The following is a 24,614-nucleotide window of genomic DNA, read 5'->3' as shown; positions in this document are numbered from 1 at the left end:
AAGTTAGGGAGCTAGGGGGCCAGCTGGGAGGTCAGTGGTGGAAAACCTCCCACACCACGCCAGGGAGTTGACACTGCTTTTTTTTTTTTTTTTTTTTTTTCCATTTTTAGGCTGGTAATGAAGAAGAAACTCAAAATAAGAGGAGTAGCTTATGGAACTACATGGAGGAAACAGAGAAAGGTACCAACCAAAGGCCCTTGAGCAATCAGGATGTTGGGTAACAGATTTTTGCTTTTAAATGACTCCTGCGTGGAGCTTCCCCAATGCATCATCATTTCCTGACCCTTGCATCTGACCCTGTGGGTGGGACCCTCCACCTCCACCATCCACTCACCACTCACCCCTGGCTCCTCCACCACCCGGCTCCTGCCCCGCACCCTCTGATGGCCTTTCCTCCCCTGCAAGGCGACTGAGGTGACTCAGGTCACCCTGCTCCTTCCTCGTCTCATCTCCTCCCTTCTTTCCTGCTTAGACTGTGCCAGATAACCCTTCTTGCAAAGGGGTGGGTGGGAAGGTCCCCCACGCAGCCAGGCAGTGCCTGGATTTGTAACTGGCCATCCCAGCAGCAGTGCCCTGGATGGAAAGCCACGTCCCTGGCACACTCTCACATCCAGGGCAGTGCCTGGCAGAGTGGGGTCTGATAAACGCCAGGGAACCTCCGATTAAGTGAGGAGGAAGTGAGGGTCCACGCTGTGCCCACCATGCCAGGCAGTGGGACAAAAGGACCTGACTCAAGTCCAAGAGTCACTGGGCCCCTCCGGCCTGATGGGTGGCCAGGGTGCGGGGTCCCCGGGAATCAAAAGCGGCTGCTCTGGGACCCCGGGGGACCTGTTTGGGGCCGGCCTGAGGCCTGATCGGGCCGGAACTGCGTAGGGTGGGCTTGGGCCTACGTCGGCCCAGGCCCCACTGGAGGACGGGCCTGTCCGGGAGGCGCTGCCTGGCGGGCCACGTCGCCCCGCGTGTTGGGCAGGGCTGCCCGGGCCGCTGGGCCGAGGGGCGGTGCCGCTGGAGGCCGGGCGCGAGCGCCCTGCTCGGCTGGGCCTGCTCGGGGCCGACTTTGGGCCTGCCCGCCCGGGCCTGCCCGCACCCTCCCGCCCGGCCTGGCCGGCGCCCCCTCGCGCCCCGGGCGGGCCCTGCACGTCTCGCGAGCAGCCCGGAGCGGCGGGGGAGGCGGGGCCCGCGGGCTGCCGGGCAGGGCCGGGGCGGCGCCGAGCCCGGGCCGGAGCGGGGCGAACGGGGCCGAGCGGCGGGCCGGGCCGGGCCGGGCCAGGCCGGGCCGGGGCGTGGGTCGGCGGGAAGATGGCGAACGTGGGGCTGCAGTTCCAGGCGAGCGCGGGGGACTCGGACCCGCAGAGCCGGCCCCTACTGCTGCTCGGGCAGCTGCACCACCTGCACCGCGTGCCCTGGAGCCACGTCCGCGGGAAGCTGCAGCCCCGGGTCACCGAGGAGGTGAGCGGGCCGCCGGCCGCCATGCGCCCCGCGCGGCGGAAGCCCAGGCCCGGGCGGCCCGCGGAGGCCCCGCCTCGCTCGCCGCACCCCCGCCGCCGCCGGGCCGGGCCCAACGAGGCTGGGCCGCCTCCCTGACGGGCTCAGCCGCCAGGCCAGTCTTCGCCCGCGGAGGCCCAGCCCTAGGCCCCGTCGCCGGTGCGGCGCGGTGGTCCTCCTGTCAGCCCAGCCCTGCGCCCCCCGAGGCCGCAACACCTGCGGACTGGGCGGGGAGACGCGGCCGCTTCCAGGGCCTCGCGTCGGCCCTGCCTGACGACAGGCCCTGGCTTCCAGAAGTTCCCATGGCAGTGTCCCCAGCTGCCTTTACTTGGGGACACCTGGCCCCTGCCCCCTCTCTGGTGGAAGCCGCCTAAGCCCTATCCGAGTGTTGGAAGCAAAGCAGCCCCCAGCCTCTCCCTTCCAGTCTTGGTGGCTTCATCCCACCAGGGGGATGCGAGCCAGCCTAGAGACAGTTAGCTCTGCAGAGAGGCGACACATCTCCCTAAGGATGGGACAACGGTGGCGGGGAGCTGCGCAGTGCCCCTTCCAGGACTGCAGGCGTGGTCGTGGCCGCAGGGCAGGGCCTCCTGGCACGTGGGCCGCTGTTTGAAGCCTCTGTCTCTTGTCTCTCCCTTCTGATCTAGCTCTGGCAGGCTGCCCTGAGCACGCTCAACCCCAACCCCACGGACAGCTGTCCCCTCTACCTGAACTACGCCACCGTGGCTGCCCTGCCCTGCAGGGTGAGCCGGCACAACAGCCCCTCAGCCGCCCACTTCATCACGCGGCTGGTGCGGACCTGCCTGCCGCCCGGAGCACATCGCTGCATTGTGGTGAGTGCTTCGAGAGGAGGCAGCCGCGGTGCTCCTAGTCGGGCGGCGGTGAACTCGGGCCTGGGGAGCTCACAGCCCTGCACAGACTGCAGCGCACGCCGCCGGAGGGCTGTGGACGTTATAATCCCTGCCCTGTAGACGGGGAAACAGGTCCAGAGAGACGCGGGGATTTGCCCCAGATTAATTTTGGTGGCAAATCAGAGACTCAACCCTAGATTTCCTGAGGCCCACCTAGTGTCTGTCCCTCTGTTCGTCATTTTCCTGGCTGGTCAGGCTGTTGACATCTGGTGGCCAATGTGTTATTTCTCTTGGAGCATGACCAATGGTGCTTCCACGGTTCCTGGGGTGACCTGAGGGATGGGGTGGCGGCTGCTGTGGGACATCTCTGTCTAGATGTCATCTGCAAGGGAACCGATGTTCTGGAGGCGTTCAGAGAGCAGCTCCCTGCACTTCCTGGTGGCGGCCCTTGCACCCTTATCCCATCTCCCCCTGTGCCACAGATGGTCTGCGAGCAGCCAGAGGTGTTTGCTTCCGCCTGTGCCCTGGCCCGGGCCTTCCCGCTGTTCACCCACCGCTCAGGTGCTTCTCGGCGCTTGGAGAAGAAGACGGTCACCGTGGAGTTTTTCCTGGTAGGACAAGACAACGGGCCGGTGGAGGTGTCCACATTGCAGGTGGGTGTCTGGAAGGGCAGACCCGGCCCCTGGGCCGCGGCAAGATCGGGGAGGTGGGAGGGAGGTCGAGAGAGGGAAAAGCTTGTTGCGGGGGCAGGAGCGGGGCTGGCTGCTTTGGTTCCTGGGAAGCTGCAGAGGCTTTTCCAAACCCAGGCCTCCTCCCTCTGCCTCAGCGTGGCCTGTGACTTCAGGATTCTGTTGTATACAGGCAGTGTTTGTTGAGCACGTAATCAGTGCCAGGAACGTCCATGCTGTTTTCCAAATAACGCTGCCCGCTTAAGTGAGCTGTGTGTGTATGTGTGATGTATGCAGGTGTGTGTTGCTGTGCATGTATGTGTGTGCATGTGTTATATGTGTGGGGTGTGTGTGCATGTGTTGTATGTGTGGGGTGTGTGTGCATGTGTTGTATGTGTGGGGTGTGTGTGCATGTGTGGTGTGTGTTGCTGTTTGTGTTTGAGTGCTGGTGTGTGCATGAGTGGTGTGTGTGTGGTGTGTGTTGCTGTTTGTGTTTGAGTGCTGGTGTGTGCATGAGTGGTGTGTGTGTGGTGTGTGTTGCTGTGTGTGTTTGCTGGTGTGTGCATGAGAGGTGTGTGTGGTGTGTATGTGTGGTGTGTGTTGCTGTGTGTGAGTGCTGGTGTGTGCATGAGTGGCATGGGTGGTGTGTGTTGCTGTGTGTGTTTGAGTGCTGGTGTGTGCATGAGTGGTGTGTGTATGTGTGGTGTGTGTTGCTGTGTGGGTATGAGTGCTGTTGTGTGCATGAGTGGCATGTGTGGTGTGTGTTGCTGTGTGTCTTTGAGTACTTGTGTTTGCATTAGTGGTGTGTGTGGTGTGTGTTGCTGTGTGTATATATGAGTGCTGGTGTGTGCATGAGTGGTGTGTGTGTGGTGTGTGTGGTTGCTATGTTTGAGTACTGGTGTGTGCATGAGTGACGTGTGTTGCTGTGTATGAGTGCTGGTGTGTGTGTGGCATGTGTTGCTGTGTGTGTGAGTGCTGGTGTGTGCATGAGTGGTGTGTGTGTGGTGTGTGTGGTGTGTATGTTGCTACATTTGAGTACTGGTGTGTGCATGTGTGGCGTGTGTTGCTGTGTGTGTATGAATGCTGATGTGTGCATGAGTGGTGTGTGTGTGGTGTGTGTGGTGTGTACGTTGCTATGTTTGAGTACTGGTGTGTGCATGAGTAGCGTGTGTTGCTGTGTGTGTATGAATGCTGATGTGTGCATGAGTGGTGTGTGTGTGGTGTGTGTGGTGTGTATGTTGCTATGTTTGAGTACTGGTGTGTGCATGTGTGGCGTGTGTTGTGTGTGTGAGTGCTGGTGTGTGCATGAGTGGTGTGTGTATGGTGTGTCTGTGGTATGTGTTACTGTGTGTGTGTGTGTGAGTGCTGATGTGTGCATGAGTGGTGTGTGTGGTGTGTGTGTGGCATGTGTTGCTGTGTGTTGCTGTGTGTGTGCTGGTGTGTGCATCAGTGGTGTGTGTGTGGTGTGTGTGTGGCATGTGTTGCTCTGTGTGTGTGAGTAGTGGTGTGCGTATGAGTGGCGTGTGTTGCTGTGTATGAGTGCTGGTGTGTATGTGGCGTGTGTTGCTGTGTGTGTGAGTACTGGTGTGCGCATGAGTGGTGTGTGTGGTGTGTGTGTGGCATGTGTTGCTGTGTGTTGCTGTGTGTGCTGGTGTGTGCATGAGTGGTGTGTGTGTGGTGTGTGTGTGGCATGTGTTGCTGTGTGTGTGTGTGAGTAGTGGTGTGCGTATGAGTGGCGTGTGTTGCTGTGTATGAGTGCTGGTGTGTATGTGGCGTGTGTTGCTGTGTGTGTGAGTGCTGGTGTGTGCATGAGTGGTGTGTGTGTGGTGTGTGTGCATGTGTGTTGCTGCACCCTTTACAGGGAGCACTTCTACATGTGTTATTTCACTCAATGCTGAGAAGGATCCTTTCGAGGCTGCAAGGCCGGAAGTGATTTCCCGGCTCCAGATCCTTGGATGGGCCTGACGTCAGGCTCCCTTCCTCACGGCAGCGGTCCCAGCCTCTGCGCCTGCTGCCTCCAGTCCCCGAGCCCACAGCGCCACCCAGGTTATCTTTTCTCGTGTCCGAGCTCATTCTTCACTTCTGGCTCTGGAAGGCTGTCACCTTCACCCCGGGCAGCAAGCTCTCCCACACCGGCGCTTGGGCCGCACCTCATTTCCTTCACTGTGTCCTCTCTGAGGCCTGCAACCACTGACCCTCAACCCGAATTTTTCCATCTTCACCAGCATGAGATAGCTCCCCTTTTTTTCCTTCGTCTCCAAATTTTTAAAAAAGTCTAACTGGTTTGCCTTTCTTAATCCTCTTTTCCCTCTTAACCCATGGAAACATAGTTTTTGCCCCCATCCTGACATGGTTTTCTAAGGACTGCTGGATGGGGCATTGCCATCCCTCCTTGAAATGCATCTGCCCCATCCAGAGGTCTCCCTCCCTCCTGCTGCTCCCCAGACTGTCGCCACCTCTCAGCATCCTCTTCATGGCCTCTCCAGTGTTCCGACCTGCTCAGTCTTCTCAGGGTCAGACACCAGCATCAGCTTCTTCTGTCTTTAGCAATTTCGTTCTGAGTTCCAGGCCTGCTATCCAGGTGGGCAGGGGTGCCCGCAGAGCCCACTTGGGGGCTCGAGCATCACCCTTATTTCCAAGGATAGCAGGGCACCCTGACCTCTGTTGCCCTCGGTCCCTTCCCCTCCTGTGGACTTCCTGCTGTCCCTTAGACTGGCCACACCCACTCCTGCTCATGCTCCTGCGCCAGGATCCTTCCCTGTCCAGCCCAGCATGGTCTCCCTCTGGCCTCTGCCCACATTCCCTCCCCAGGGAGGCCTGGCCTTCTTGGCTAACACAACCCTCCCATTTGTCAGCTAAACCATTACTATAAGACATGTCACATCTTTGTTGATCTCCTGTGCTCCCCACTGGGTTGGGAGTCCCCAGAGGGCAGGGACCTGGTCTTGTGCACAATGATCCCAGCACCCGACCCCACACATGAGAAAGGCCCAATAAACATCTGGTGATGGAAGCAGTGGGGCAGTGAGTCCCCGTGGCCCCCAACCCCATTGGTCCCAACTAGCCAGTGTGTCCTGTTTCTTTGCTCTGCCCAGTGCCATGCCTTAAGGTGCTCTTCTGGGCTATGGCAGCAGTCTCCTGGTCACCCTGCCACAGATGGCCTCTTTCCAGCTCCTGCTTCGCTCACCTTCCAAAGGTGCATCTGTGTGCAAGGTGGCGTCTTCTGAGTGCTGTCAGCTGTCACGCCCTACACTCAAGGCAGGAGTGTGCACACAGCACGTGCTGGTACACTCTACAGTCCTGTGAGATACGTCCTGTTGTCCCCAGGTTAGGGCTGAGCAAACTGCTTGCTGACATTGAGTGACTCACCGGGACCACGCCAGCAAAGGGCAGAGCCAGGTGTTAAGCTACAGCTGCCACCACTCAGCCCTCTTGGGTCCTGAGCACACCAGTATCTGACACCCATGTGGCCTGTACTCAGCTTCTCCCTTTCTTCCCTGCGGGAACCTTCCAGTCCCCACCCAGGACCCTGTCCCTTCTGCATCCTGTGGCCTCATCCTCTCTGTAGCAGAGACTGGGACTGTGCATTGTGAGCCTCTGCTGAGCTTGACTCCCTTGACGTCTCTGAATTATCCGAGTCTTGCATGGTGCCTGGCACGTGTGGACAGAATGAGTGGCCCTCCCCTCATGGTAAGAGACACCCCTCCCCAGTGCAGCATGGCTGTGTGTTGGTGGAGGGCACCCACAGCCCTGCCCTGCCTCCCGCAGAAGCGCTCTTGCGTCAGAGCCCTGAGCTTGCCGTGGTTTGGGGTCTTCCAGGTGACACTTGGCCTCCTTGGAGGCAAGTTACACAGCACTGACGCACTTCTCAGACAGTCCTTGTCTGGTCCCCACATGCCCTCAGACAAAACCTGCTGACAGGCGGCAGGGACGGCACAGGCACATTCATATCGGAGCTGTCAAGTTCCAGGTCTCTACCTTTGAGGCTTTGGGGTTTAATTACCTCTGCAGGGCGGAGGAGGTGGCTGGGCTGCGGTATCGACCCGGCGCTTGCTGCCCTGACATTATGAGACTAGAGGCAGGGATGATAAACTCGATGCTGTCCTGCACCCCCGCAAAACGGCGCTGCTTTTCTCTTAATATTGTCTTTCTGGTGAGCGAGGGAGGCCACGCAAGCAGCCAGCTGTCTGAAGCTTCTGCGCCTGGGGGTGCACGGTAGGGGACAGGGTGGGGCAGGGATGCCCGCAGATTCAGCTGAGAGACGGTGAGGGTCCCAGGGCAGACGTGAGACACACATGAGAAGGCAAAGAATGGCCCAAGCCAGGGCTGAAGGACACATTTCTGGGACCCACGTGACGTGTGCTTTGGTGCACATGCCCCTCTCTGCCCTGCCTTCGAGTGTGGGCTCTGAAGCCCTGCCAGGCAAGCAGGGCCCATGTTTTCAGCTCCTGGGTGGACACGTCAGTTCCATGAGGCGAGACCTCTCTCTGTCCCTCCCCTTCGTGCCCAGAACCGTGCTGTGTCAAGTGACAGCACTAGGGCAGCCAGACCCCCGTCTGTCTTGCAGGGTTCATGAGGGACTTGCGTGGGACTCCTGAGGAAAGCAGTGGCCCAGAGGGAGGGCGTCCGGGAGGGCCAGCGGGTTCAAGCGCCCAGGATGTTGAGTGCTTCTGCTTGATGGGGAGGATCTGGAAAAGCTACTGGTGGAGATGGCCTATGAGAAGTGCCTCGAAGGATGACTGGGATCTTGGTGGGAGGGAAAGGGCTGTGGGATCTGCAGAGGTGAGGGGTGGGAAGCTCAGGGCATACTCAGGGGCCACCTACCTTCAGCTGTAGCTAGGATGAAGGGAGAAACAGGACACAGGGCTTGGAAAGGATCCAGATACGGAAGGGCAGGACCCCAGGCTGGGGACTCCTGTATACTTGTGGAGGCACAGGGTGGTGGCTGTGCTGAAGGTTCTTTCTACAGGTGGCTGGTGGCCCTGGGTTGCTGGGGGTGGGGCAGGCAGCGAGAGCCATGCTCGCTCTCTCCTCTCCCCTTGCTGCCCTGTCAATAGCCTTGTGGGTGGCATTTGCCTCTGATGCCTTTGTGTTCCTGGGGGATGGACAAGTGGAGAACATCTGCCTCCCACCTGGTCCCAGGACCCCAGTGATGGCCTTTTTTTCCCTAGTGCTTAGCAAATGCCACAGACGGCGTGCGGCTAGCAGCCCGCATCGTGGACACACCCTGCAATGAGATGAACACCGACACCTTCCTCGAGGTTTGTGGGTCATCATGCCGGGGGCGGGACCAGGCTGGGGTGGGTGTCATTGACCCCCCAGGAGAGCCAGAGGAAACCAGGGGCTGTCCACACCCTGATGTGGCCGCAGGGCTGCCCTCGATGGAGTGCTGCTGTCCGCCCAGCTCTAGGAAGCCTCAGGAAAGGGTGTGTGGGGAGGACAGAGCCTCCTCTTCAAGGCCCCTTGGCAGGACCGCAGCCAGAGCTGCAGGAAATGAGAGAGTGTGGAGGGTGAGCCCCCTCTCCTGGGTTTCATCACACGCGAAGCTGGCTCCCAAGCCTGGCTCCCCCGCTCCACACAGGCAGCAGTTCATCCCTGGCCCCAGCCTCGGCCTCTCCTGTTTCCAGCCATCTTCATGTGTCGTTGTGTTGCTGTTTTTTCCATGAACATGTCCAGGAGATTAACAAAGTTGGAAAGGAGCTGGGGATCATCCCAACCATCATCCGGGATGAGGAACTGAAGACGAGAGGATTTGGAGGTGGGTGGGGGCTGCATCCCTGCAGGTCTTGGCCTCAGGCAGTGACCAGGAGCACTTGGGTGACAGGGGGGTCGGCGGGCCATATGACACATTGTCCCAAACTTCATCCTGCTTGTGACCTGAAAGGAATCAGCCTGTGTCCAAGCCCAGTGCCAGACCCTGGGAAGCAGCCATCCCTGGGGGAGAAGGGGGAGCAATCCAGATTCTGATTTGGATTCTGGAAGCTGCTAGATCCAAGTCCTTCCCTGCCTGCAGCCTCTCCAGCGTCCTCGCGTGCTGCACACCCTTACTCGTGGGACTGGCTCAGCAGGGCCTTTCTGTTCCTTGAATACACAAGTTCACATCGTGGCAGGCAGGGCCTGTGTGCAGATGGCTCTCCCTATCTGGAATACTTTCCCCCAAGATATATTTTTGGTGGAGGTCATCTCAACCAGTGCATCTCAGCTCAGATGCCCCCTCCTCAGAGAGGCCTTCCACAAGTCCCCAGACCCACCTTTCCCCATTGCCCAGGAGCCAGAGGGGCAGATAAGTATGACTCAGCTGCCCCATGGTGCTTGTAGACTGGCGAGGGGAAGGTGGCTGTCTCTGTTACGTAGGCTACAAAACAAATTACTCAGAAGATAGCAGCTGAAAGCAACAACACTTATCCCCTCACCATGCTGTGGGTTGGGGATCCTCGCCTGGTGCAGGGCCTCTGCCTGCTGTTGTCAGGTTGTTGGCTGGGGCTGCAGTCATCTGAAGGCTTGCCTGGGGCCTGCGATGTGCTTCCAGGCAGGCTCACAACAGGCTACTGGCAGGTCTTAGGGCCTCACAGGCCATTAGCTGGAGACAGCAGTTCCTTGCAGTATAAGCCGCCCTCCGAACGAGGTCTCTGAGCGAGAGAGAGGGATGAAAAGTGAGCAAACAAGATGGAAACTCCCATCTTTTTCTGTAACCTAATCCCAGGAGTGGTATCTCATCTCTTCTACCTTTTTTTTTTGGTTGGAGGTGGGACATTAGGACCTGCCCACATGAGGGGGAAGGACTACACAAGGACATGAATACCCAGACATGGGGGTCACAGGGGCCATCCTGGTGGTGTCTACCTAGACAGAAGCCATTTACAAGTAGAGGGAGAGGCCGCTTGTGTCAGGAAAAGCTCCACAGAGGAGGTGGCGTTTGCTGTGGATCTAACAGGATGAGTTGGAGTTTGTCAGGTGGCCATGATTAGCCCTCACCATTGTTGCTATGATTATTTGACTCAATTATTGCAGGACTTTGAGCCATAGACTGCACACACACGGGCCACAGCTTCCTTGATAAGATGTGTCATGTAAACCAAAGAGGCAGTGGTGTAGAGACCGTGGGAGCGAGTGTGAAAGGGCGGTGCAGTCCCTGAGTGCTCAAAGGATTCAGGAAGTGGGGACGAGCATGGGCTGGGGCAGCCTTGAGGCATTATCCAAAAATAATTTCATTCTGCAATCCTGTTCTTTTCTTTCTGGAAAGGATACAATATTTTTTCCCTCAGTGGGTTTTCTGGCCTAACAATACATTGCATAGAATTTGTTTGCAGTCTCAGGCATTGGCGGTAATTTGCATTCCCCAATCCCACACTGGCCAGGGGCAGGAGAAGGGGCCGGGAGCCCCAGGCTCAGGCAGGCGCCTTTCCAGGAGAAACACCAGCGGCCAGAGTGGGGGTTTCCAGGGACCTCTGGGAGTTCCCCACTCAGCTCAGCCTGAGCCTAACCCACTTCTCCCCACGCTTTCCATAGGAATCTATGGGGTCGGCAAAGCCGCCCTGCATCCCCCAGCCCTGGCTGTCCTCAGCCACACCCCAGACGGAGCCACGCAGACCATCGCCTGGGTGGGCAAAGGCATCGTCTATGACACTGGGGGCCTCAGCATCAAAGGGAAGGTGAGGTGCAGGGCCAGCTCTCCAGAGGGCTCTGGGGGTGGGGAGGGGCCCAGTTTGGGTCCAGCCAGCCCTCTCAGAGGTGTCATGGGGTGGGGGACAGCAAGGTTTCTGGGGGTTCTGGGTTGGGGTGGGTTCAGGGAGAGTCTACAGGGCCAGTTCCCATGCTGAGGCGACAACTTCACGAGGCCCCCTGGGTTCCATGCCCACCCTTCAAAAGGGTCTGGAAACAAAAGCCTGGCCAGGGCCCGAGAGCAGCCCCGGAAATGACCGAAGGAATGGCAAGCAGGGCCAGGGAGGCAGGGCTTGCAGCTGCGGGGCTTTGTCCGAGGAAGGGAAGGGCGAGGGGACGCCTGTGTCTCTGAGTCTGCCATGGTCCCCACCGAGAAAACGCTCAGGGTGGCCACACAAGACCCTCCAAAGGCACGTAACCCCCAAGAGTGAGGGGAATCTGGACGCAGCACAGAAGCGAGTCACCCGGGAACATCCCTGTGAGGTGGCCCTAGACGCCCGTCCCGTGGTGTGGCTTTTTGTCCTGCCATCCCAGGAGGACAGGTGCTTGTGGAGCCCCGGTCGTGGCCTAGTCGGCCTGCCGCAGCAAGCCCTTCCCTCCTCCGCACTATCTCCATCCATTCATCCCACACTGTGTGAACTTCCCTCCTCCGCACCATCTCCATCCATTCATCCCACACCGTGTGAACTTCCCTCCTCCGCACCGTCTCCATCCATTCATCCCACACACCGTGTGAACTTCCCTCCTCCGCACCGTCTCCATCCATTCATCCCACACACCGTGTGAACTTCCCTCCTCCGCACCGTCTCCATCCATTCATCCCACACACCGTGTGAACTTCCCTCCTCCGCACCATCTCCATCCATTCATCCCACACCGTGTGAACTTCCCTCCTCCCCACCGTCTCCATCCATTCATCCCACACACCGTGTGAACTTCCCTCCTCCGCACCGTCTCCATCCATTCATCCCACACACCGTGTGAACTTCCCTCCTCCGCACCGTCTCCATCCATTCATCCCACACACCGTGTGAACTTCCCTCCTCCGCACCGTCTCCATCCATTCATCCCACACCGTGTGAACACACCGTGTGAACTTCCCTCCTCCGCACCGTCTCCATCCATTCATCCCACACACCGTGTGAACTTCCCTCCTCCGCACCGTCTCCATCCATTCATCCCACACCGTGTGAACACACCGTGTGAACTTCCCTCCTCCGCACCGTCTCCATCCATTCATCCCACACACCGTGTGAACTTCCCTCCTCCGCACCGTCTCCATCCATTCATCCCACACCGTGTGAACACACCGTGTGAACTTCCCTCCTCCGCACCGTCTCCATCCATTCATCCCACACCGTGTGAACTTCCCTCCTCCGCACCATCTCCATCCATTCATCCCACACACCGTGTGAACTTCCCTCCTCCGCACCATCTCCATCCATTCATCCCACACCGTGTGAACTTCCCTCCTCCGCACCGTCTCCATCCATTCATCCCACACACCGTGTGAACTTCCCTCCTCCACACCGTCTCCATCCATTCATCCCACACACCGTGCGAACTTCCCTCCTCCGCACCATCTCCATCCATTCATCCCACACCGTGCGAACACACCGTGTGAGCAGCTGTGCTCGGTCTTGGGCTGGGAAGGACAGGGAGGCAGCAGACTGGGAAGTGTGTGCCTCAGGAGGTCTGGAAGGAGCAGGGAGTGCATCTGGAACAGACACTGCAAACTAGTACCCCGCAAGGCTCACAGAGGCCTGGCGTTTTTAAAATTTGAATTAGCTACCCATATTTGAAACCAGGAAGGATTCTCATCAAAGCCTGGATTTCCGGCCTTTTGTGAACTCAGGTCTGCCAGTGCTGGCATTCTGGTCCCACCTGGCAGCATTCCCCTGCAGCCAGCGGGCCTGCCCCTGGTGTTGCCCATTCTCCAGTTTGGTTCGTGGCGGGCCCCACCACTTGCTGCTGCCTTCCTGACACTGAGCCCTGGTGTCAGCTGTTGTTCAGGGTGGCGCTGGTGCAGCTTGCTGTGCTCTGCTTTCCAGCACGCCTAGTTTATTTCATACCTGGAATGGATGAGTAGTTCCCATCCCTCCTCGAAACCACAAAACTGTTTAGAACAAGGCAGGAAATTAAACTAATCATAAAAAGATTTAAGAAAAAAAAACATTTTCTATTATTAAGTTCCATACCTATTGTCATGCCAGTAAAAAAAATTAAAAAGAAAATAAATATTGTACTACAAAGAAAACAGAAATGGATTAACACTCAACTAGCATTCATGTATTTTTTTTTAATAGAAAAAAACATGCCTCCCTATGGGTCTCTTGGAGTGATAGATGGTGGAATGAATGTTTCTGGCTTTGGGTCTTAGCATCTACACATTTGACAATGATTTCGTTTAAATTGATCTTCTTTACTAATGTATGTTCGGTAGGCAGAGGAATCAGCTTTGTCAGCTATCTTCATTCACAGTTGGTCCAAGAATACTCTTTGTTAATTTTGATTTTGAAGAGCTCCAATCACATGAGGCAGCAGATACACAGATACTTAGGAAAAGTCTTTAATACGGTATCATTTGGCAGAGATTCCCAAAAATCCCATTTCACAGTAAATTCCAGCAATCACAACACCCACCATGGGTTCAGTTCTTCAGGGTGGATTCTTGTGGCTTTCAGATGTCCGTGGAACAAAAACATTTTGGACACAGTAACTCCAAGTGTTCACATGCAATGAGGGAACTGAAGGAACTCAGGTTCCGCGTCTTCGTTTCGACCATCCCGTGCTCTTGTGTTTTATTTTGGGTCCTCTGTTTCGACACCAGGAGGTAGGAAATCATGGGCCCTGGAGGCCCCGACTGTGCCCAGAGCCAGGCCACAGGATCTGACTGTCAGAGCGATTCTCAGAAGGAATGTGGGTAGTAGATTCCGCGAGTGTCAGGGCCAGTTGTGTGTCGGGTCACTGTTAACATCCATGTAATGTTACTTTCAGGATAAGTAACAAAGATAGGGGAATTTGAAGCTTTTATTTGTAAGATTAAAACGCAACTGTAGCCACAGCAAATTTTTAAACTTCAACCAACAACAGATTTTTGGAGGAGGAATATGTTATCGCTGACATTGTTCAGAGATACCAGCACATGGTGGTAATAAGCAAACTGACTTTTAGTCGGTTTATTATGATTCCTAAATTCGCCACAGATAGTGCACCCCTTACTGCCTGCACCTGGTACTGGCTGCCCCCACCCTCGCACCCTCAATACCTGCGGTCAGTCGCCCTGGAAGCTGCTACATTCTGGCTGGTAGAGTTGTGGACCCTCTTCTCTGCAGATCAGATGCTTGTTTTTGATGTCGGTTTGTTGTGGACCAGTGTAAGAAGATGAGCTTCCTGGGAATTCATTTGTTTGCTTGTGGCACTAACTCTAGTCACTTAGGGAAAATATTGCACCTGACTTCATCGCATGAGGCTGTGGCTGCACCTGTGCAGTAAGTCAGCTCCTGGCCTCAAAATGAACACAAAGGAAAAACCTGACCACATAGGCCTTTCCTAGAGGCCACAGCCGCACAGCCTCCGGGGAAGCTGTGGTCTGAGGGTGGCTGGTAGAACTGCCAGAGAGTAGGGCATTTTCCATGGCTCCAGATCACCTTCTGAAAATGAGACTATAGCCCCTGCCTATTCCCAAGGTCCAACTGGTCTGCAGACACCATAATACAAGGAAGAGCTGGGTGTTTTGGCACCAGTGAAACAATACCTGGTTTTTTATTTTAAACCAGCCCATCTTCGCCGCTGCACTTGGAACTGTTCTACGTGGATTTGGGATCAACCAGCAGGCCTTTCCTGAGCTGTTACTATGTGGAGTGGGCACTGAGGCTCCAGCCATTGAAGGAGAGACCCCAATCCTGACCTGAAGGCACTCACAGTCTCATCCCAAGGGCCTGGTGTGAAACGTGAACGCAGCAGGCATTCTCCCCAGTGGCTGCGTCTAGAGCAAATGGTGCAGAAATGGTCACTCCTCAAAAGGCAAGCTGGGTGGAGCCAGCCCAGTTCCCAGTTTTGCAAGAAAAATCACAGCTCCCTTTTCAAAGATTTCAAGGGCAGATCAAGATCAGCCTGGACTAGCAGGCCTCAAATGCATTACTGGAGACCCCTTTACCCTCTTAACAAGTACCAACCCCAAAGAGGCTTTATGTATAAGAATGTTGTCTATTGATATTTACTCTACTGGAAATTAGAAGGGAGAAATTTATAACATGTATAATTCATTAAAAATAGCATATAAATCCATTGCATGTTATCATAAATGATACAATTTTATGAAGATAAGCATTTTCCAAAATGAAAAAACAATTTACTGAGAGAGTAACATTGTTGTACATTTTCACAAATCCAGTCAGTGACTTAATAGAAGACAGCTAGGGACCTGGCATCTGCTTCCGATTTAGTCTGTGGAAACGTGTTGTTTCAGTTCAACTTTATCAAGAAAATCTGGCCTCTCACATTCTATAGTTGAAACAGGGAAAAGGATTTTAGTACCTTTTTCAGCTAACTATGAAATTCTTTGCTATTACACCAAAACTCAACAAGTGGTAGCTTCTTAAAGGCTGGTTATAACATGGAATTTGAAGCCTCACGAGTAGACTTTGGTGCTCCGTGGCAGTTAAATCCACTGTTCTGTCTCACTTTGGTTTTTGTAATATGCATGTTCACTTGAAAAATATTGGTTCAAGAGTTCTGCAGAAATTCAAATTTTTGACACATTATGTTATATAGTATCGAAAAATCACTTAATATCACCATCCATCTCATCAGAAAAGTCATTGAGTATGAGGAAGTTGTCACGGTGACAGGAGAAAGTTTTTCAAAATTCTGATTTTTGCTTAAAAGCTCAAATGTATACCATTGGCAATAAAGAATGTCAGCTGTTTCTGGAAGTAAGAGGCTGAGTTTGTTCCTTTTCTGGGAAATATCTGCCAGATACCTAAATCCAATTAAGTGCCATTTGTCTGTCAGTTTTTCTTTCAAGTAAAAATGGTGTCGTGGCCAAAGTGGCTCATGGAGCTCAGAACTGCCCCAGCAATCACAGCTGAGCTTCTGCTCTGAGCGACCACTGCCTGTCAGCAAGAGCAGGAGTGCATTATGAGTCACACAGAATATGGAAAATGTATTGTACCCAAGGGTTGAGAGTTTTAAAAATTAATTTTACTGCTTCAGCAAGGAAATTCTAACATGCAATTGGCATTGGTTCATTTTCCCAGAGGGCGTGGAAACGAATCCAGGGGCTCCCCAACCTCTTTGGGACTGTGGCTAATACTCCAGCACAGGGGGTGTAAGTGTCAGCCCGGTGAAAAAGGCAGAGACCATCTTAAATCACTGCGAACATGGTTTCTTCTATAAAAACAGAAACAATGCATGGGGGCTGGTGGAACTTTGCACAATCAATGGAGCTGTATTTGCAAGCCCAGTCCTGGCTCTGCCTGCAATTGGGAAGGAGCTGGCAGCTGTGACGGGGGAGACATGGTGTACAGTGAGCAGCCGTTTCCAGGCATTTCTGTGTGACCCATTTTGCACATGGTTTGATTCCAGATCGGAGGCCCTGTTTTTCCATTTAAACAACCCTGTGCTTTCTCGCAGATTAGCTAGGAAGAGATGACTTGTTTTCAGTAGAAAGGTGGTCCCTTCTTCTGGCGGTAGACCTGGCAGTGACATGAGGGAGCGACAGGTGTCCTTGCTGCTGGTGGTGTCGGTGGGGGTGGATGGGTGTCACTGGGGGTGGATGTGACTGATTTTGGCTAACATCAGCCCTCACCATCGTTCAAAGTTGTGATGAAGGGCAGAGAATGCTGAGCCTAAGTCTCGTTAGGTGGTAAAGGCCTCTAAATGCCAGGGAGAGGAAGCTAGGCCCTGTTCTGGGGGGTGACAGGTGGCCAGGGCAGGTTTGCATTGCGGCAGCAGCCCCTCAGGCTTCCTCCCCACCATAAGCACAGAAGGAAGCTACAATGAGTGCAGGAAGCAAGCAAGCCCACCCAGGTCCCCAAGGTGCTGGCCAGGGACCTCCAGCAAGCCCCAGAGGCTCCCTGGACCTCACTCAGCTTCCTTCTCACACTGTGCGGAGGAGTGGAGAGAGAGGGTCCCTGCAGACAGACCCCCAGGCGGTGTGGCAGCCCAGGACTGAGGTCAGGGTGCCCGGCCTTAAAGCACGGGGTCTCTGTGGCTATGTCAGAGCCCGGCCACGGTGAATTCTGCAGCTCCAGGCATCTCCTCGGGTTCCCCCTCCATGCAGTTACTGTTTGATGGCCCCAAAGTTCTGTCAAAACAAAAGGGAGCCCCGCCATCTATAGCAAAGACTCCCTGTTGCTTCCGGAGAACACCCCGCTTGGCCAATAGGAGGTTCATGAGTTCTGTGGATGCCCAGGAGGCCTGGTGTGGGGGCTGCCCAGGCCTGGGAGCCAGGGAAGGGGGGGGCTAGCGTGGGGCTGGGTGGGGGTGGAGGGCTGCTGCTGCCAGGCCTGGACCTCACGGCTCACCTTTGTCCGGTTCTCTTTGTACCACCTGCAGACTACCATGCCAGGGATGAAGCGAGACTGCGGGGGTGCCGCGGCCGTCCTGGGGGCCTTCAGAGCTGCAATCAAGCAGGTGAGTGGGGCCCTGCCCACCCTCGGCCGGGGTATCCTGGGTGTGCCCCATGGGTGCTCCCCTCTCCCTTGTCTGTCCCGCCATAGGCACCACCATGTTCCTACCTGAGTCTCCCCAGCGGGAGCCTGTCCCCACTCTGCCCTCAGGCTGTTCTTGGGCCCCCAGAGCTTCCTGCCTTCATCAGGGCTGCTCTGGGAGGCCCCGAGGACAAGGTCCAGCCATGTTCTCCGCTCAGAGCCTGCCTTGGCTCCAGAGCCCCATGAGCGGTTGGCTCAGTGAGGAATCCTGGCCTAGACCCGCGTGGCATGTGGCAGGCAGAAGCTCAAGGCAGGGGCATGCATTGTTCTGTGTACCCCTCCCACAACCCTTCTTTGCAGCAGAGCTGCCTCTGGCGACTGGTCTTGCCAAGTCACCACCCCCGACCCCCAGGCCTGGCTGGGCCCCCTTCCTCTCTTGCCTGGGCAGGCGCCCCAAAGCTCAGCCCTTGCTCGGTGGCAGTAATCACTCGGGGAGAGTGTGGGCATGGGGGTTACCTGAGTGACCTTCCCATGGAGCCCAGATGTCCCTGGGGCCATGAAAAGTGCTTATTAAACAAATGAAGCGGCCAACTCTTGCTTGTAATCCCAGTACTTTGGGAGGCGGAGGCAGGAGGATGACTAGAAGGCCAGAAATTCAAGACTACCCATAGCAACCTTGCGAGACCCCGTTTCTACAAAAAAAAAAAAAAAAATTTAAAAACTAGCCAGGTGTGGTGGCGCACACCTGTAGTCTCAGCTACTTGGGAGGCTGAGGTGGGGGAGGATTGATTGAGCCTGGGAGGTTGAGGCTGCAGTAAGCTAAGATCCCACTGCTGCCCTGCAGCCTGGGAGACAGAGCGAGACCCTGTCTAAAGAAACAGGCCAATGAAGAGTGTGCACGGACTCATCAGCCAAGGTTTTACCTCCCTAGCCTAGCGTTCAAAGATGGAAAGGTACGCCTGGAGCGCGGTGGCCCTGGGCTCTGGGGGTGTTAGCGACCCTCCAACCCTGGTACCAAAAAAAGCAAGCCCCTGCCCCACTTACCTACCCCAAACCCTTGGCTGCCCTGGGGGACCAGGCCCAAGCCCCGGCGTGGCACTGGAGAGCCTTCCCACGCTGTCCCTGAAGCATTCACTGTGCAGCCCCATCTTTGGCCACCCTCTTCTGTTAGACCAGCAGTCCTGACTGTGCCAGGGAACACCCAGGGAGTGTGCGAACATCGACAGCTCCAGGGCTCACCTCCAGCTCTGCTGAGTTCTGGATTTTTTCAGTCGCCCCTGGTGATTGGAGACCCCCCAAGACTGGCCATGAGGGCCGTGAGGGCAGGGCCATGCCTGCGCTGTCTCTGTGTCACATCATCTAGCCATGGAGACCTCAGCACTGTTTACGCTGGGGCTGCAGCTCGCTCGTCCTCTAAGCCAGCACTTCTCCAGTGGGATCTCCATGTTGTTAGTAATGTGGGTTCTCAGCTCTGCCCCAGATCAGAAATTAGGGGCAGGGCCCAGCCTTCAGTGGGTAGCAGCCCTCCCTGGGAGGCTGAAAGCATCCATTTGAGAATCCCTCCTCCTTCTCCTCGTGTCCCACGTGCCTGCCCAGGAGGTGCTGCCTCTACTTGCTCTGGGAAACCTGTCTTCCCTGGCAGGCCACAGATCCAGAACCCTGCTTTCTGGGAGGACTTCAGGGCTCCCGTCCTTTGTTGTTGGAGCTCATCTCTGTGGTGTCTGTGGCTTGGAGCCCCATGGCCTCATCCTGTGACCTCAGGGTCATGCTGTCATTTATTCATTTGTTCCCAAACACCCACTGCCCCCTGGAATGACTGCAGGAGGTCTCAGCACAGGGACAAGCTGTGGTCACTGTACACACAGATGGAATGTCAGTGCTGGGGTATCTGGGGAGGAGCTCTGACAGGAGAAGGCTGAGGGTCCTGAAGCCCCTGCCCCATGTCCCTGACAGAGACTGGGCTTCGAGAGTGGGAGTGGGGGACTCAGGGCCCTTGTGGAGCTGACAGGTGGCCCCTAGATCATCACCCTGAGGCTGGTGGAGTTCTTTCCCCTGTGCTGCGTGGGGGTGCGGGGCCATCTGTGAGGCTCAAGGACTGAGCAGGGGCCAGGGAGGCCTCAGGGACTCACAGCTGCCGCCTGCCCAGCACCACTGCTGCAGCATCTGCCACTGGCCACTCCTTGCACTGCTGGCTGCCCCTGCCCACCGTCCCAAGCGTTTGCCTTTGGTGAGGGCTCTGCGCCCGTGGTGGAAGAGTCGGCTGTTCCAGGAGATGGATCCTATAGAACTGTGCGTCAGCACCCTCGAGGCATGCTCCGTGCTAGGAGGATGTATCCTGGTTAAAGATTCGGCTCCGGGAACAGAGGAAGGGCAGGGACAGGGGTCTGAGAGCGCCACTCCATTGACATTGCCACCCAGGCATGGGTCGCTTGGGGTCAGGAGGCACCCTTAGAGCCTGTGCAGGGCAGGAACCGCTACCACCTATTGGCCATACGTTTCTCAGCGAACAAATGACTTCATTTTGGCATCAGAAAACTATAACGTCACACCTAAACTTCCACGAGGCTGAGCTCTTCCTGCCCCTCTGTGTGTGTGTGTGTGTGTGTGTGTGTGTGTGTGTATTGAGGGGACGCAGCCGCTGGCCACCTTCCATTGGCACAGGTTGGCGAGGCTTCATGACTGCCCAGCCCATGCAGCCCAAGAGTCCCACAGCCCAGCCCGTGCCCAGGCTTATCCACTGTGGTGGGTGGGCTCTGCCAGGGGAGGCTAGGAGACCCCAGCGGTGAACCTTGGCCTTGGGATCTGCCAGGACTGTGCCCAGGATGGCAGGGAGGGCGAGCTCTGGTGCCTGCAACTTGGAGCCATCTGTCAGTCTCTCTTCTGCTGTCTGTGGGTCTGAGAACCCCCAACTCGTCCTCCCTCCTCCCCACACCTATGACCTACAACTGGAGCCTCTGCCCACTTCTCCCCCCAGGGCTTCAAAGACAACCTTCACGCTGTGCTCTGCTTGGCTGAGAACTCGGTGGGACCCAACGCGACAAGGCCAGATGACATCCACCTGTTGTACTCAGGGAAGTACGTCTGACCCTCCGGCTCCTTCCTGCCCACTGTTGGAACTCATGACCCCTCCCCGGCCTGCAGTGCCACTTCACTCCAGGCACACTGGGAGGGCGCCCAGCAGCAGGCTCCTTGCTTCCCAGAGTGCCGGGGAGCTTTGGTAGCGGGGGCACCTCATATTGAGGGGCCCGTGACACCTGGATGAGGTGCTAGGCTCCCTTGCAGTGCCTGGCCCAGGAGCTCATGGTCTACCCTGCATTACCAGGACAGGCCTTTCCAAAATGTAGGCCTGAATTATTTGGGTGTGTGAAGCTCTGACCCCCAGATTTCCTGCTCGGGGGTACCCCCTGGGTTTCCCCCTTGAGATTGACTCTGGAAAGTCAAAGCTGAGCTGGCTGCTGAGGAGCACGTGGCTCCAGAATGCAGAAGAGAAGAGCTGTCCCCAACCCCAGGCGCTGGTGCCTGAGCGGGCGCCTCCCCGCATCTCCTGCTCTTCCTCCTCATCTGCCGGGTGCCAGGCACAGTGTGCTGAAGGCCAGCCCAGCTGGTTCATGCCACCCACTTTACAGATGAAGAAACTGAGGCATGGGGGAGCCAAATGGCTGGTCCCTGGCTCTTGACTCAAGAGCAGCAGGGCAGGGATGTCATGGAAGCCCTTTGCTCCAGGCACTGCATTGCTGTAGGGACTGGGGCCATCCCAGCCTCCCCAGTGGGGGAATGTGTCAGGGTTCGGGGAGCCACAGGGATGGGCAGCTCCAAATGGGGTCTTCCCAGTTCCAAAGGGGCTCACGCCAATGTCCCAGGGAATGCCGTCCCTGAGCGGGGATCTCTGCCATGCCCCAGGACGGTGGAAATCAACAACACGGACGCCGAGGGCAGGCTGGTGCTGGCAGATGGCGTGTCCTATGCTTGCAAGGACCTGGGGGCTGACATCATCCTGGACATGGCCACCCTGACCGGGGCTCAGGTGAGTGCTGCCTGGGTCCACCCCTCAGCTGCGGCACCGGGGAACCCCACCCCCCCTGGACCTTGAGGTGGGGAAGGCAGCGGGTGGGGGCTGCCGTCAGGAGGTTTCCGTAACTGGGCACGAGGAGGGAGGAGGAGCTGCCCATTGAGCTTGGTGTGGGCAGCGCCGAGACCCAGGCTGGACGCAGAGCCGGGAACCACCTTCTCTGTGCTTCATGGCCACAGTCCTTTCTGCCTGTGTTTTTCTTTTCTTCTCAACCATCTCTCTTCTGGCTCCCTTATTTCTCTGTCTGCCTCTCAATCCCTCTTTTGGGTGTTTCTCTCCTGCCGTCCCGTCCACATGCTTCCCGGGTTCCTGCCCACCCAGGGCATTGCCACAGGGAAGTACCACGCCGCGGTGCTCACCAACAGCGCTGAGTGGGAGGCTGCCTGCGTGAAGGCGGGCAGGAAGTGTGGGGACCTGGTGCACCCGTTGGTCTACTGCCCCGAACTGCACTTCAGCGAGTTCACCTCAGCCGTGGCTGACATGAAGAACTCGGTGGCGGTAGGTTTGGAGCCTGGAGCCTGGAGCCTGCCACTTGGGTGGAGCCGGGCAGGCAGAGCCCTGCCTTCAGGGTGCTGGTGCACCCAGGGAGCTAGGGTCCCCCAGAAGCAGCCACAGTGCAGATGAGGGCCTGAGAGGCAGGTGTCGGGGCACAGGAGCCATCCCAGATGGCATGGGCCACTCACTGGCTTCCCTGCCACACAGCCAGGGGTTTCTCCCCCAGTCTTGGATCTGACTCAGCTGCCCCGTCAGGCCCTTTGCTGGCTTCCCCGTTGGCCTATGGTGGGGCAGACTCCTTGGCTCATGGTCAAGGCCCTCCCAGCCCAGCTTCAGCTGCCTCCCCACACTGACTCCCTCCCAGCCACCCCGGGCTCCTTGCAGACGGCAACAGTGAGAGACGATGGGGGAGGGTGGAGAGGGCCCGGCCGGAGCAACCCACAGGCACTGTGTCCTCCTGGCCTCCCTAGGACCGAGACAACAGCCCCAGCTCCTGTGCTGGCCTCTTCATTGCCTCACACATTGGCTTTGACTGGCCCGGAGTCTGGGTCCACCTGGACATTGCTGCACCGGTGCATGCCGTGAGTGTCCCCACTCTCCACCAGCCCAGGCTGCTCCTGCCCTCTTGTCCAAACAGAGTGCCCCTCTGGCTCTGGAGCTGCTGGCCGAGCTCATCAGAAACTTCTGTGTCCGTGACCCATCTTCCAGTCCGCTGTCCCGCCCAGGTCTCATCCTCCCTGGGAACAGAGTGGCTGCTGTGTGTGACCCTTCCCCAGCCAGCCTGTCCTCCACAGGGGGCCCTGGGCCCTCTGTCTCACCCATCCCCACCCTGAGGAGCTCCTGGGGTTGAGGCAGAGCACACAGGGCCTTGCCCACCACCTGTGTCTGGCCTGCTGGCCCTGAGTGTGTCCAGCCAGCAGCATGGAAGGCCCTGGGCTCCAGCTGGTGCTCAGGATCTCCTTCCTGAGAAGGGGACTGTGGGGCACGTGGAGGGGACCCAGGAGGTGAGGGGTCCCCAGGAGCCCCTCCCGTGCTGCAGCCCCACGCCCAGAGTCTCTGTCCTGCCCTTTGCTTGCAGGGTGAGCGAGCCACGGGCTTCGGTGTGGCCCTCCTGCTGGCGCTCTTCGGCCGTGCCTCTGAGGACCCTCTGCTGAACCTGGTGTCCCCGCTGGGCTGCGAGGTGGATGTCGAGGAGGGGGACGTGGAGAGGGACTCCAAGAGACGCAGGCTTGTGTGAGCCTCCTGCTTCGGCCCTGACAAACGGGGATCTTTTACCTCACTTTGCACTGATTAATTTTAAGCAATTGAAAGATTACCCTTCAGATGGGTTTTGGTTTTTCTTTGTGGTCGTCACCATGGTGGTGGAAACAGCTGAAGTTTTAGGAGACAGTTTACAGTTTGGTGCAGGCCACGGTGAGGGGACTGGCAAGCGCTGGGGCTTGTTTCTGTTAGTTACTTATAGGACTGAGACAGCTTCTGTAAATTGCTACCCTTGGGGCCTTCTGCACCCCGGGGTGAGGCCTCCTGCCTGCCTGGTGCCCTGTCCCAGCCCCAGGTCCTGTGCAGGGCACGCGTGTGGCTGACAGCCAGGCTCTTACTCCAGCCGGGGCTGCCAGGGCATCCAGCCAGCCCAGCCCTGTGAAAGATGGAACTGACTTGCTGCAGGGGACCCGATTTTATAGGGCAAGAGAAGTCACACTCTGGCCTCTTAGAATTCACTTGAGGTTCAATTAAATATGGTCACACCACCCCCTCACCTGGCCTCCTTCTTCTTCCCTCCACCCTTCATTTTCAAAACGGGTCCTGGAGCACATCTGGGGACTGAAGTGCAGGGCTGCCTCCTGCTTCTCCCAGACCAGCTCTGGCTTTGAGCCCCAGCTGGTCAACCCAGTGTTGATGACAGGAGCCCGGGGAGGAGGACAGTGAGCCACTGGGCCTAGGCCTGGCCCTCCTGATCATTTTGATTTTCTGGGTGCGCACAGCACAGACTCCAGGCGAAAGCGCTGTGGGCTCTCGAAGTCTCCACAGCCCGGCAGCCTGCACGGAGGCTGTTCTGTCTCTCGAGGGTCCTGGAGCCTGTCCTGTGCGAGGCTGACTGTGCTTCCGCGCCCCTGGCCACACTGTCCCGGTGATAAAGGGCAGGGCCCCGAAGCCAATTCAGATTTCCCGGGAGCCCGCCAGGATTCAGGGAACCCCTGAACCTGGGCTCCAGGAAAAGCAGGTGAAGTGGGTCCATGGCACCCAGGAGCCCGCCTTCCACTGGCTTGGGTGACAGTGCAGGCCAGGACCTCGTCCCTGCCATGCATCCCCTTTGCCCTCAGTCACAGCAGGGCTGCCTGGGGCCCCCCAGGAAGGGATTGGGTCTGAGGCCCCACAGGGAGGGGGACAGTGCTCCTCTCTCTCCAGCTGGGGCCGAGGGTGAGGACCTGGCTGCAGCTCTGCGGGACACATGGCCCCAGGCTGCGTCCTGAGTCCCTGGCCACCTCACCCCAAGGGTCCCCAGGCTCCAAGTGCCCCCACAGCCCTGAAAATCAAGGTGACTCTGGGCCTGATCCCAAGCAAATATTTATTAACTGCCTGCTGTGTACACAGCCCTGGCTGGGCCTGAAACAGCAAGAACTGGCTCCAAGGTCCTGGCCCTGTCTGAGGAAACTGCCACCCAACACAATGCCAGCCATTGTGGGCAGCAGCCGGGCAGACAGAGCCGGAGCTTCCAAGCAGGGGCGGCTGC

At 57.2% G+C, this 24,614-nt stretch overlaps 2 protein-coding genes across 4 annotated transcripts in view; both read left to right on the top strand.

Moving 5' to 3' along the window:
- The window catches only part of LOC126929358 (guanine nucleotide-binding protein G(s) subunit alpha), a 366,637-nt gene that overhangs the window by 148,812 nt on the left and 193,211 nt on the right, over window positions 1-24,614 (top strand). The window lies entirely within an intron of this gene.
- On the top strand, window positions 137-23,639 carry NPEPL1 (aminopeptidase like 1). Of its 3 annotated transcripts, none has more exons than XM_050745594.1 (12): window positions 137-217; window positions 2,130-2,315; window positions 2,816-2,986; window positions 8,173-8,262; window positions 8,678-8,759; window positions 10,511-10,653; window positions 17,225-17,302; window positions 20,294-20,394; window positions 21,220-21,343; window positions 21,710-21,886; window positions 22,354-22,464; window positions 22,962-23,639. In XM_050745594.1, the coding sequence occupies exons 1-12, from the start codon at window positions 152-154 to the stop codon at window positions 23,118-23,120; spliced, it is 1,488 nt and encodes a 495-aa protein (XP_050601551.1). In that variant the 5' UTR covers window positions 137-151; the 3' UTR covers window positions 23,121-23,639. The 3 variants fall into 3 exon arrangements, with proteins under 3 accessions (XP_050601551.1, XP_050601550.1, XP_050601549.1); XM_050745593.1 differs by lacking the exon at window positions 137-217 and adding an exon at window positions 1,193-1,449; XM_050745592.1 differs by lacking the exon at window positions 137-217 and adding an exon at window positions 1,205-1,449 and having other exon boundaries at window positions 22,354-23,639.

This window comes from Macaca thibetana, chromosome 10, assembly GCF_024542745.1.
Source record: "Macaca thibetana thibetana isolate TM-01 chromosome 10, ASM2454274v1, whole genome shotgun sequence".
NCBI classification, from domain to species: Eukaryota; Metazoa; Chordata; class Mammalia; order Primates; family Cercopithecidae; genus Macaca; species Macaca thibetana.
The sequence above is the reverse complement of the archived record's forward strand: the minus strand, read 5'-3'. Positions and strand labels throughout refer to the sequence as shown.